General features: G+C 40.8%; 1 protein-coding gene across 1 annotated transcript; it reads right to left on the bottom strand.

Annotated features, from left to right (window-relative positions):
- Positions 1-2,292: 2,292 nt before the first annotated feature.
- vdac1 (voltage-dependent anion channel 1) lies at positions 2,293-12,412 on the bottom strand. Its single transcript, XM_023266554.3, has 9 exons — positions 12,322-12,412; positions 9,491-9,560; positions 7,639-7,688; positions 7,065-7,217; positions 6,744-6,796; positions 5,849-6,076; positions 4,384-4,534; positions 3,791-3,848; positions 2,293-3,403 (listed from the first exon to the last, which is right to left on the bottom strand). Exons 2-9 carry the CDS (start codon positions 9,555-9,557, stop codon positions 3,312-3,314), a joined length of 852 nt encoding a protein of 283 aa, XP_023122322.1. The 5' UTR covers positions 9,558-9,560; positions 12,322-12,412; the 3' UTR covers positions 2,293-3,311.
- Between the last annotated feature and the right edge of the window lie 1,673 nt (positions 12,413-14,085).

Below are 14,085 nucleotides of genomic sequence, written 5' to 3'. Positions count from 1 at the left end.
AGCTGCTGCACTTCTGTCCGTCCAGCAGATGGAGCCATGGAGCTGCAGTGAAGTGAAGAGCAGCACAAGGCAACCACCACTTCCATCCACTGACGCATTCAATTTGACTGACGCTAATGTTTTATTGACTTCCAACCACTAAACCAATAAAAGCTGCAAGCAGCGTTGGACGAGTCCTCGCATCCGAGCGGCCCGACTGGCCCACGCATATCCACCAGGAGGCGCTGCAACTGAGAGAGTAAAGTTTCAGGCAGATTGGAGCATGTACAGGCTACTTACACAGCACTTCCTGTTTCATGGCGAGAAATCCAAAATGGCCGCCAAGTGGTGCAAAGATGTGATTAGGGCCGGACTCTGATCATACATGTAAAATTTCAGGCAGATTGGAGCATGTACAGGCTACTTACACAGCACTTCCTGTTTCATGGCGAGAAATCCAAAATGGCCGCCAAGTGGCGCAAAGATGTGATTAGGGCCGGACTCTGATCATGCATGTAAAATTTCAGGCAGATTGGGGCATGTACAGGCTGGTTACACAGCACTTCCTGTTTCATGGCGAGAAATCCAAAATGGCCGCCAAGTGGCACAAAGATGTGATTAGGGCCGGACTCTGATCATGCATGTAAAATTTCAGGCAGATTGGAGCATGTACAGGCTGGTTACACAGCACTTCCTGTTTCATGGCGAGAAATCCAAAATGGCCGCCAAGTGGCACAAAGATGTGATTAGGGCCGGACTCTGATCATGCATGTAAAATTTCAGGCAGATTGGAGCATGTACAGTCTGGTTACACAGCACTTCCTGTTTAATGGCGAGAAATTCAAAATGGCCGCCATGTGGCGCTATGACTGTGAGTGTATATCAACCTATGGACGTGATTAGGGCTGGACTCTGATCACACATGTATAATTTGAAGCAGACTGGAGCATGTACAGGCTAGTTAGACAGCACTTCCTGTTTCATGGCAAGACATTCAAAATGGCCGCATTCCACTGGTAACTATGGCCACGCCCTCAGACTTTTGCGGAGCGTTTTGATAACTTTTGATCAACCATGACTGGTGTCCATCCTGACCAAATTTGAGCTCTCTCGTGGTTACGCTGTTTGAGGTTATAGCTTTTGAAAATGTCCAAAAATGACAAAATTGTCCAAAATATGAATCATATTTCAAAATGGCCGCATTCCGTGGCTCGCCATTTCCACGCCCTCAAACTTTTGCAGAGCGTTTTGATAACTTTTGATCAACCATGACGGGAGTACATCCTGGCCAAGTTTGAGCTCTGTCGGGGTTAAGCTGTTTGAGTTTATAGCTTTTGGAAATGTCCAAAAATGACAAAATTGTCCAAAATATGAATCATATTTCAAAATGGCCGCATTCCGTGGCTCGCCATTTCCGCGTCCTCAGACTTTTGCGGAGCGTTTTGATAACTTTTGATCACCCATGACTGGAGTACATCCTGGCCAAATTTCAGCTCTCTCAGGATTACGCTGTTTGAGTTTATAGATATCAAAAAATGTCCAAAAATGACTCATAATTCAAAATGGCCGACTTCCTGTTGCATTATGGGTAATGATGCAAGAAGCTTTTTTGTGCGTCTTGATGAGTTACATATGTGTACCGAATTTCAGAAGTCTAGGTCAAACACTGTCCGGGGGCTGAATTTTCTTAATTTTCTAGGGGGCGCTATTGAGCCATTTTGGCATGCACGCGTGCCATTTCCCTAAAATATCAAATTTTTCGCCGGTTCTGATGTGTGTGGCGATTTTCATGCGTTTTCGTGTATGTTTAGGGCGTCAAAAAGGCCGATTTCCCGGCGGACGAAGAAAAATAATAATCATAATAATTCTTAGGGTTTCAATAGGTTCCTCGCACCACTTCGTGGTGCTCGGACCCTAATAATAAATAATGACAATAAATTGACAAGAAATTCAAATAAAACTAAATAAAAATCATTCTATCGTGCATATTCATATGTTCCAAAACCAAAACAAACATGCTGGAATCTAATACACATATATACATCCTTGTGAATCCTTTTATGATTTGAAGGACATAAGGATGCTACAGATCTCCTGACCAAAATGCAGGACAAGGTCATCAATCATTAGTCGCAGCTGTAGGATGAGTTAAAATTGAACCAGGTGAAAATCAAATTCAGTTACTATGTAATCTGATATTTAAACACCTTCAGCTGCAACAAATGACCCAAATTTAAATATTCATGAGCTCAAATTACTACAACTTGTACGTCCATATGTAACAAAAGACAGAGGAACAAATAAATCCAGAAACCGGTTCAAGATGTTCTTTATTTAGTTCAGGGAATGACAATACTGTCAAGTACACTAACCATGATCCCATAACCAGTTATGGAAGACTACCATTTCCAGGCCATTGTATTTATTCTTTTCATCCTCCTTCAAAGAAGCACTGTAACTCTTATCCATAGAAGTTCAGCTGTGTGCATGATAGGTTTCCAGTTTGTTGCTCAACCAGAAAGAATTGACAGGTCTTTGCCTCCGTAAGACTTCTCAGATGGATTGAACTATGCAAGACCATCAATAAAATAATATTCTCTTTGCTATATGTAACAAAAGACATGGTTCACACCAAATGCACAGACACAAAAAACAAGTGAGACAAAAACACAGAATGTACACATTGGGGTGTAGTGTCTCTTAGAGCTACAGACAGCTGCTTACATCAGGGACAACTAACCCTTCCCATTGTATAATACATCAAGACAAACTCTCCAGTGCAGACGTGTTCAAATAAAACTTGTTTGACCGCTACACCTTTTGCTTAAGGAGTGCTTACTGGTGCTATGTAACAGCGCCATCTGGTGGTGTAACTATCCAACTGCGTCAAGCCCTTCATGTATTTTGGGCTCATCTAGTTTTGATTATCCCTTTTCACCGCATTGGAAAGCAGACACAAGTTAAAGCGTTGTGTACTAATGTAGTGGAAATGAAAAGTGAGGCCAACATTTATGCACTCGAGGCTACTATTCCCTTGCAAGCTACGCGATTCAAGATCAAACTTTCTGCTAAACGGTTGTGGTTTTGTTCGAAACTGGGCCCTTTGATTGCAAAATATAATTGTTCCCTTAAGTGTTCCTTTAAAAGTGGTGGATCGTCACAAGAACGATTTGACCTTTATGCTGTCTTGCTTTCAGCTGTAACACGTCTAGGGGGGAAACAGGGGTTTTGTGAGGGAGAGCTAATTAATAGGGGATTTAGATTTTTAACAATTTTTTTGGTGGGGAATGCGTGTGTGCTGGGAGGACTGGAATGGTGTCTGCCTCATCCTCCTACGCCTGGAACTCGAGACCAAGGCCAAGCTTGTGGCCACCGGCGTTGATGTTTTTGCCATCGAGGAGAGCAGAAAGTGTCAGCTTGATGCCTGCGGAGACATGTCAGGAAAATGTGTAAATTTACACATCATTTGCTATTTCATCCTTAAAATGCAACACATTTTGCTGAGTAAAGTAATCCATTCTTGATCCCACACACACCGCAGCATTAAAGTTTTAACCCCATCTTTATAACCGTTGTTTACCTTCGTGTGGAAACTAACTGTAGTACTTTAATTTACCCTTCACAGACTCTTTGCATCAGACATCACCTCTGTTTTGTTTGTTGTTTTTCTTTGGAACAATTCACAGACAGCATGCCTGCCCAGAATATGACCTTATTCAAACTTTAAATATCACAGTTAAGCAGCTTTTCTTTCCTATGTGTTGGGATCTTTGTGAACATGGTACTAACATTATATACAGAGCACACTCACCTGGCTTCAGAGTCTGAGTATAGCCCAGGCCCACGAGGCTGGAGTTGTTCACCTTGGCCTGTGTGGGAAACACAGATCAGACGTATTGATAAATTCACTGTTCCAATGTTGAGGAATTACCTGCCTGCTTCAAATGTTAAGAAAGCTAAGCTGTAAATCACAATGCCATGTTTGTCATGTTTTAAGGAGGAAGATAATGCACCTAAGTACACAAACAACCAGTCAAAGTAATTGGCTCAGCTGCAAGTAGGATTTAGGGGCTAATGTGATAGAAAGTACTTAGTTAGCCCGGGCCTGTCTGTAGTAGACTGACTCCGGCTAGCGGTCATTTCGGCCTAAAGAGACGTCTGTGAAGCCCAGCTAAATGTGGTGCTTTCACTTGGACGTGCATAGTGACTAGTTGTGGTGTATGAAATCTCTCAAAAACAATAGAGCTGTTTTCAGTGGCATCTGCATTACATGACATCATTTTATAAATCTGAACCTGCATTATGAATTCATCATGAAAATGAGTCAATAATGTCCCACTGTTAGTAAATAAGATCTTACTATACCACTACTAAGAGTACCACCTGAGGTTACACACTACTCACAGAGAAAGACGCATCAGGATCAATCTGGTATTTGGCAGCGATGCCAAAGCGGGTGTTGCTGTTTCCAGCAGTCCAGGCCAGGTTGACGGCTGTCTCCAGCTGGTCATTCACTTTCTGGTAGATGGAACCACCAAACTCAGTGCCATCATTTCTGAAGAAAAACAGCAGATAACAAAATGTTAAACGTTGCTGCAATGTAAATAATATGTTCTTAGGTGTAATGTTTGTGTTGTAAAAGGAATAAATTCTGGTTTCATGCGTTGTACATCAAGAAGTCCTCAGTTTGCTGCACTGTAAAGCCGACATAACACTTTCCCTGACCTCACATTACCACTTCAGCTGAAGACTCAAACAGGCTTGGCTGAGGACGCAGCAGGAAACAAGACTAACACTGTGGCCTGTCTCTGCCTCACTGTCTGACAACACCTCACTCTAGCTCTTCACCGAGGTCTGCCAAACACTCACTCCATCTCACTTGCAATATACTAAATCCCATCACTTGGGTATAAAAATAACCGACAGGTACCTGGGTGCCCGGCAGAGAGCCAAGCAGGTAACAAGTTAGTCAGCCAGACAAGGACAAGAAAACAGAGTTGGAAAGCAGCGTCTAGTCAAATATTTTTCTGGAGTTACTAATAGCAACAACATGTAACCTCTGACTTATGTAGAGGTACTACAGGACAGAAACAACAATCTAATATCAGAATGTTTTACACACAGTTAACTAAGTAAAGGGAAAATAACATACAGGCAAGAACAATGGAGGTTGATAGTGCTAGGTACTTATTCAGAATACACCCTGGTCTGACTCACCGTATGTAGATTGAGGGTATAATTTTGCCAGTGGCCCTACATTTCATGAAGCTTTCCACCCTCCTTCCACTATCCACAAGTTACTGTCTTCATAATCCCCAAGCCTACAGGAATCAACAGCCACCTCCTCCAGGCTAGCAGCCCACCTCCCAAAAAATTTCAAGCTGTGCCGAGGTTTTGAATCATGAAGTAAGGAATCCCTGCTAGTTTTTCTTTGGGGAATTAGCCATTTTAATGCAAATGTTTCATCAAAACGATTCCTCCCACAACACTACTTTCGGGGAATGCCATTGCTGCATCTTTTCCTTCGGAGGACGATAGTAATTGATTTAACAGAATACAAACTAGCCAGACTGTGTTTTTTCCCTACAAAACAATCATAAAGAGGTGCAGCCAGAGTTTTCTGTACTACAGAATAGTCTGGCAATGTAACACTAGATATACCCCAACCACTTTGCTATCTGAAATGCATCAACTACAGAGCACTGTGGCTACAGTACACCAAACTCTTCATAAAGTAACCAACACTGTACACAATGAGATGAAGTCACACTGGTTACCCAGATCACTGAAACTACACTGTGTGCAGGATTATGGAAGTACACATGCTGGCATACTTCTCATGTCCATTTGCTGCTTCATACAGTCTTACACATTTGTATGGAGCTGGAATTCATCCGTCTTGTATCCAACTGCAAAGTTGCTCTGGGTGATCTTGTTCCTGCCAGCTTCAAAGGTCAACTGGTAGCCGGCCAACCAGCCCTCGTAGCCCACCACTCCTGCGCCATGGATGGCTGTTCCATTGATGTCGTAGTGAACGTCGCAGCCAAGATTGATGTGATCGCACTTGTAGCCCGTCTTGATCTTGCCGCTCTTCTTACTGGCAGGATGTTGGGGAGAGATAACAGGTTGTTAATGTCATCGCTCAGCAAGGAACATCAAACTGCTATGACATAGAACTGAAAGAAAAGTGGATTATAGAAAAGCAGGGCTCAAGATGATTTCTCTTTGAAGAAATGTCTATCAAGGTGTGCAAACTCTCTTAGCAAATTAGCTAACTCAGCAAGCTACCTAATGGAAATGAATAGATTTAAAACTACTGTGCTGCTCACTAGTGCACTGATTTAAATAGAGATTCAAGTACTGGAATAGTAAATACTGTTGCTATGTAACCTATATACATGTCATTGGCAACACATTTGCTCATTAAAATGCATTTACCCATCGTTCTAGCTACACAATAACATAGCACATTTTAGTCCCCTTCACTAGCCTTTGTTGATGCCTTTCCTTCATGTGAAACCAGTAGACAAACCCATTCACATTAGTAAAGACCATAATTGACCCAGGTAAGGTTTAATGAAGCCACTGGACAATTTTCATCAAAGGTTTTCGGACAAACTGCTAACCGACACTGGTTTAAGACATAAAATTCTCATTCAGCAGTGAGTTTTTCATACATATTCACTATAGCTTTACAAGTGTGGTAATACTAACAGAAAATACTTAACTACTTTTCAGGATTATCATCATTTAGCTGTCCTTACCCAGTGTTTGGTGAGAAGGAGGAATCGAATGTAAGCTTCAGCCCCTTGGCCAACTGTAGAAAAAGTAAGAACGATATTACAGTCTAGCAAACTGCAGTATATCCTCTACTTGAATAAGAAATCACAGTGAATACAGAAAAAGAAAGGTGGAAAGGTTCAGAAATCGTTTGTATCCTACAGGATCTACTTGGACGTCTTTAGATAAGTAGATATTGATTATAAATCACAAATTCCTTTGCCAACAGCAACCCAAGTCACTTTTTTTTGCATGGATTACTTTTATAAAATGCATATTCAGTGGTCATTCTCACACCACATCACCTGGTCCTCAAGGGTGATCTCAGTTCCCAGAGTGTTGTCAGTGTTCCACTTCTCCGTGAAGGTCAGTCCATGTTCTGCCCACTTGTATTTGGTCTCCAGTGATCCAGCGACCTTGCTGGTCTCGGTGTTAGCAGAGCCTGTGCTGGTGAACTCCTTCAGATGACAGAGACAGTATCAGAGTCATGCAGACATGTTAATTAGCCAGACACTTAATCCTGATAAAATCACAACCATGTGAATGTCTTGCAACAGAATAGCTTTGAAATAGATGTTTACAAAGCATTTAGTGGTGTTGTGATAACTGACTACTACTTGTATTTATCAACAAAATAAGAAGTCTTTTACGATTAGGCTGATTTTTATCAAACTCTGTTAACAGACTGTCATTCTTTGGTCTTAGATTTAGCATTGCTTTGCTGTCAATTGTCAAGAAATCAATTTGCCCTAACTCTGACATAAGTTAAGACATACAGAATATTTCATTATCAGCCAGGAGTGTGATAGAGCTATGACACAACAGCTGCAGTCTGGAGTGGCAGCTCTCGTAATCTGACAATGACAGGCGACAACTTACCAGTCCATTCTCAGACTTTGTTTTCAAGTCCAGCTTGATGAGCCCGAAGCCTGAAAGAAGCCAGTTAATAAAGGATCAAAATGATTTCTAGATAACAATACAAATGATAGTCACTCTAAAACATGTTATTATTAAAGCAAGAACACGCTACTCTACAAACACTCGCTAGCTCTCAAACTAAGATTAAGATACGTTAAGAGTCCCTTTTGAGATTTCAGAACTTATTAAATGAAGTCATTGATTAGAGTCCATGAAATACCCATTTAATAGCCTCCAGAGTACATTTAAAAGTATTTATAATCCACTGACTTACAGCGTGCATTGATCTGATGTAGATCCTGTAAGAGCATTAGTGCTGTCAGTTATGAATAATAGCTAGAAGGTCAGTTGAACAGCTTCTGACCCCATTTATGACCTTGCTCAGCATTACAGTCATCCATCGATTCACCCAGTCACACTTCACATGAACCAGAGACCTACTTGTCACTCTTCTCAACCTTCATAAAATTTCATTCACCCATCATTGTCGAGGAAATAAAAAATTGCAGTTTGCACTCTATAAAAGGGTTAAAACCTTCTTAAAGCTACTCAAAAATCTTGTTTCTATTTATTTCATTCTACAAAACTGACACAGACTATTCTGGGACACTTTTAAGAGTTTCAAGGCTTTTCTGTGAAGGATGTGGACTACGAACATTCCATGTGAGTACAACTTAAGCCTGCACTTAAACCCACAGTAACTAATTACAGTCACTGTTAAACTTGCAGTGATTCAGCCTTGATGGTACGTATAAATCTGTGTGCTGGAAGAACTGGGAAATCCCCAGAAACCGAGTGGACATCCTTCAGTAACCATCAGAGCACAGCTGTGTGGATACACAAACACAGCACAAGGATATCCTCCCTAACTGCAGGCTTCGTACCATACTGCAGCATCTGTTCGTCTGGTGGTAAGCGAAATACAGAACTGCAACAAGCTTGAATCAGTTGCTTTTATTTGGCACTGTTTAACATTGTGTTGTGTGCAGGGACTGGATTTGTGCAAACACTGAGGGGAAGTGCTATATCACATTATTCACAGCACAATACATGAAAAAGTATTGTTCTTTTAGTGTGTTCTTTTACTATTTCTGCTCTGATACACTCTGTCTTTATAGTCATCACTCCAATCTAACACGATGTCCCATCAACAGCACTGACTTTACATCTGGACATATGATGAAAAAAAATTTGCATTGGAGTTTGTGTAATTCTAAATTTTCACACCAAGATATTCATATTTGCTACAAATAAACCTTAATCTCGGTTTCAAATATCAGTTATGAGTGTCTTTGATTGCTCTTAATCACCATCAGTCATGAAAAACTACATGGGTCAACTCCTTGTAAAGAGTGAGAAACAATTAAAATTTGCTTCCAGTGAGAAAAGGCATAAAAACTTGTGTGAAACGATGAGGAAAGAAAAGTAGAAAGTTATTGTATTGGAGTTACCCTAGTCTATGAAGCACCAGAAGAAAAATTTCAAATGAAGAAGCTAAAGCTAAAAGTTAAAATTTTAAAAACTGGTCTTTATTTAGATTCACACTAACAGCTGCCTCTCCAGGCATAGTCACCCCCAAAAGCAGGTCAGTACTGAATATTTTACCAATATGCCTCCACATATCCTTCAATTACCTTTTATTATGATGACCCAAAGAGGATTATTTTCTAAAATATTTGGCATTTCAGAATAACCTTCAGGGTATGACAGTCTTTATAATTAATTGTATTGCTTTATTGTGATTTAGCCCTTTTTCTCTAAATCTTAAAGCTGTAAAACTTAAAACAAGTACGATTGGCTACTTGGTGCTTACCGTATCCCTTAGTAAAGACATCCCTGGCAGACTTTCCAAGGTCAACGTAGGTGGGAGGTACAGCCATAGTCTGAAGGGAGAAAGGAGATAGTCAAAGCACAGAAAATGTGCAACAGCTCTGAAAAATAATATCTCTGCTGTCCTCCCTCTGTTTAGCAGTTTTAGGACAGCCAGAACTCAACAGAGGGACGGACAAAGTAGCGACACTGTAGCGGAAGAACAGAACGACAGATCAGATGTGATGCTGCTGAGAGAGGACGGCGGGAGCAACTGAAGGTCACTGATGCACATGAAAGGTACAAACCTGATAATGTTATTGGCTTTCATGAGCTACACACAAGGAAACAGTGACTCTCACACTTGCTCATTCACATTCCTTCAAACTAGCACAGCAGCCAACTAGTACACAGGTGCCACATTTGGCATTAGCTGCTAATTTCCAGCATTTGAATTTCAAAGAACTACTATTCAAAGTTTTTTTCATGTAGATTAGGAATGCTTTTAGTGATTCTTACAAAAGCCACTTTACATTTCAGGGAAAAATTTGGGTAAATTTGACACTAAAGTTTAAGTGGATCAAGCGAAGTTTCTAAAGGACAATGAGGGCCACAGACTGAAGCACGAGGCAGACCCTTCGCTAACCCTCTGGACTGGCTGCTCTCAAGTATGTGAGCAAGTCTTTGTCCTTCAGTTTCATGAACACTTGCCTGTTGTGCAAGGCGTGATGCCTATTTCATCATTACAATAGATGTCGGCACCAGTTTCAATGGCACAACAGTTATCAAGCTACTGCAGTTGCGCAGGGATGTTGATAACATACATGTGAATATTGATAGTAGATAAAACAAGAATTTGAACAGGTAACCAAACGACTAGCAACCTTTGGAAATACATTTTCTCAGCTAACATTTTCAGATCCCATGAACTACAAATATTCCACACATGTAATATGTAAAGGTTATGCACAAAAATTACATCTGCATTCAATAATATTCTGAAATCAGACAGAAACCCTGTGGGATTTTATTACAATAGCTGATCTTATTTCTCCACTGGAAAGAACTTTTGGTTGAGATGTATTTAGGGATATCCGATATGCGGATATTGTCCAAACCTCAATTTCCGATACCAACCGATACCAATATACGTGGGTTATTTAACAAATTTTAGGTAACATCACATAATCTCATGTTGTGGAATTAACACATCACGCCTAATTTTATTGTCATGCGCCATTGGATGCATTCTCAAATGCAACAAGGCTTTCCAAATATAAACATTGTGCAACATAAGAAAACTACTTCAACTTAAGCTATGGAAAAAATACCATTTTTATTTAATTGTCTCAAACAACAGTTCACACTCTCCCTCCCTCTATTAGCCGGTAAACGCCAGCGAAATCCAGGCATTATTTCATCGGTTTTCATGATAGGCAAAAAAAACAACAACAATATTGACTGATATTACATTTTTATGCCAATATCGGGCCGATAGTATTGGTGGGCTGATATTATCGGACATCCCTAGATGCATTGTTTTAAATTTGCTATATGAATAACTGTGACACAGCTTTAAGAGTATATACCTAGTTAAGGCACCCTCAAACTTAGTAATCAGCTATCAAAACTGTATCATATAATCATTCCTGTAGTTCAACATTCCATTCCAGTTCACCTCCCCAACACTCTGAGGAAAAATAATGAGCAGCCTCACCTTTAATAAACAACTCCACCCTTTTACTCCAACTACAACACGAGAGACACATCTACCGCAACGCACTCTCTCTGTATTATATGCCCAAACATGATTCACTACACCCATCACTTTCTTCTCCCCGGTAAGAGTAATAGTGCAACATCAGCTCCAACACAGGTCTGTCTCTGGCATGTTCTGAGGCCCACATCCAGCAGGATACCATGGCTGCACTGTGGTCACTTGGACAGAAAGTGGGCTAATGATATGAACCCGACAGAGCCTGCTAACACACAGGAACAGCTTGCCCATTAAGCCATTCACGCTGACCTGTCCAATGTTTAGACACATCCCGTCTGCCAGTGCTCCCACTGTGCCTGAGTGGTTTTATGGCTCTCACACATGGCTCCAGGCAGAAATGTCAGAGGACGTAGGGACTGGGAGAAACCAATACCTTAAATGGTTTGTCACTGAGATGTCTTGTGCAAACCTATTTGAAATACCTGCACTTCAAAATAAGTGTAAAATAAAGGTTCTGTCACATATTCACAGTATGATGAAGACCATTAATGACATTTAGCATCTATGCATGCCCTTCAGCACCACATTAGTTGTTGCCCACTTAAACAAACATTCAACTTTAGGAAAGAACTACACTAAATTTGAAGAGTCTACTTATCATGTAAAGGTGGCTGCGTCCACCTGACTCGGACAAAGAGGTTATGAAGGCTGCATCTTCCTGCCCTCGCCTGCTAACAGATTAGCATTAGCTCGCTATCAAGGTGGACAGCGGACAAGTGTCTCCGGTGAGGAAAGCAACAGCCGGTTCTCGGCGAAGAAGCCCACATGGTGTTAGGAGTGTAAAACCGTGAGGAGGGTTAACTTCTTCACCCCTTGCCACCTGCGGAAGCGCTGACCACTGCTCCCTGCACTACCTAAATGACCGCACCGCCAGACGTTAGCCGCCGAGCTAGCAGCAGTCGTTAAAAAAGCAACAGGCCTAACGGCTAAAACGGACGGACGAGATGGACAACTCCGTGTTTCGGAGGTAACAACGCACCCACTCGTGTCAGTGTCACAGCCGTGCGGCGAAGAAAACCCCGGCGGTGTTGTGTTACAGTGGAAGATACATAACGTACCTCTGTGTGTTCCAGTCCAAGCCGAGAAGGAGCCTGTCAACTGCACAAAGGGAGGAGAGAGGAGGGAGGTGGTGCGGCGTCACGTTCGTTACAAGGCAGCGGCGTCCTGTCGGCGTCCTGTCGTCGTCCAAGATACAACAGTCGGTCAAACGGCAAGATGGTTCACCCCTGATACACCGCTAAGTACGTTGCTGTTTCCTCTCAGAGCCAGAAAAGTAGCATTTTTCCAGCTCACAATCACCTTATCTTAACAATGTTAACTAGTCACGTCACACAGTGAGAGAAATATAACCTTTTACTCTTTATTCACCAGAGTCAGCTACCATAGTTGGCACTTATAGAACAAAATACTGTTTTTACAAAGAAACTACATAATATTGTCTCATTTTTATGGCTCTAAATGTCTAATAGCATAAAAAATAAGCAACTCCATCTCACAAAAGAACCAATCTACAAATTTAAAATGCTGCTACCCCTTAATAACCACAAAATAAAGAAGCGCCCTATAGATATTCATCTCGCTGTGCTGCGTTCTGGAAGCGTCGCCGTATTATCTTGACGCATGCGCAGTTTGCTATAGCTGGCACGCAATTCCCGCAGCATCAGTGAGAAAAAGAAGCACTCCCGTTAATAGCTGATTGGAGATCAGATTTCTGCAGATCCGCATATCTTACAGCATCATGCAGTTTCTACAGACTGTTCCGGGACGGAGGAGACGCCTCCGCATCTGTAATGTTACATCACACCTGTAGCAGAGGGAGAGGATGAGCTCATAGCTGACCTCTGCTGTGATGTAACGAAATTAATTCACCACCTGCTGTGTAAAAGCGCTTTTTCCGGTGTTATTATTCACTCTGTTAAACAGTGGAGTAACACAAGAGTAACACATTTACTCAAAAGGTTCTTTTTTTTCATTGTTATGAAAACAAGGACAAGCACAGCATCTCCAGCACCGCAATAAATAAGCTGCAATAAAATAAGCTGCAACAAAATAAATATTATATAGGCTTTCATAAATTAAGTGAATAAAATTAAGCGCTCAGAAAAATAGAAATCTAAGAGCTAAAATGCTAAAAACAACAAATAATTACTTTTCACAGTAAACTCTTAGAGGCAGCTTAGGAACTGCTTTTAAGAACAACTGTTCAGAATTGGAGGGCATTTTACGTCCCCCCATTCAAATTTCAAATAATCCATGTACAAAATGCTGAAGCATTCAGTTGTTGAGTAAATGTACTTGTCCTGAAATCAAATCTTAAAAAAAAAAAAAAACTAGGAGAAAAGAATGTTTAAACATTTTTAAAAACACACAAATAAAGTTCCCCGTAGAATTATTTTCTCTTGTTCCAACCCCCTGATGACCAAATTGAATCTCAAATAAAACAGCTAAAATGAAATTTAAACCTTGTTTTTTTGGTATTATTTTTTTCTTTGATGTCTCTTGTAATTGTGGGAATTTTTTTAATATATATTTTAAATATTTTAATATTTTAAATAATAATTACTATGCATGGAATGTGTGTTTCACAACAACCCTGTTAGCACAACCCTGTTAGCTGCTAGAAGAAGAAGAAAACAGTGAATCACATGATTTGCTGGAATTAACATCATCAAACAATTTTCCAAAATAATGGATAGAGCAAAGCTATGTCCTCTCTTCTATTTTTTATATTTTCATACCATTGTCAGCCTTGATTGAATGTCTCACTCTACCTCATATTATCAGGATCAGACTAATTCTTTTGACTGTTTTCCATCAGTAAG

The sequence above is a fragment of the Amphiprion ocellaris genome, chromosome 14 (assembly GCF_022539595.1).
Source record: "Amphiprion ocellaris isolate individual 3 ecotype Okinawa chromosome 14, ASM2253959v1, whole genome shotgun sequence".
Classification (NCBI taxonomy): domain Eukaryota; kingdom Metazoa; phylum Chordata; class Actinopteri; family Pomacentridae; genus Amphiprion; species Amphiprion ocellaris.
The sequence above is the reverse complement of the archived record's forward strand: the minus strand, read 5'-3'. Positions and strand labels throughout refer to the sequence as shown.

Bases quoted from the DNA above. Each gene is read 5' to 3' on its own strand.
- vdac1 (XM_023266554.3), bottom strand. From the start codon at position 9,557: ATGGCTGTACCTCCCACCTACGTTGACCTTGGAAAGTCTGCCAGGGAT. The intron at 7,689-9,490 runs GTAAGCACCAAG...GGCTTCTTTCAG, and splicing joins TGTCTTTACTAAGGGATACG to GCTTCGGGCTCATCAAGCTG. The intron at 3,849-4,383 runs GTGAGTAGTGTG...TTTCCCACACAG, and splicing joins ATCCTGATGCGTCTTTCTCT to GCCAAGGTGAACAACTCCAG.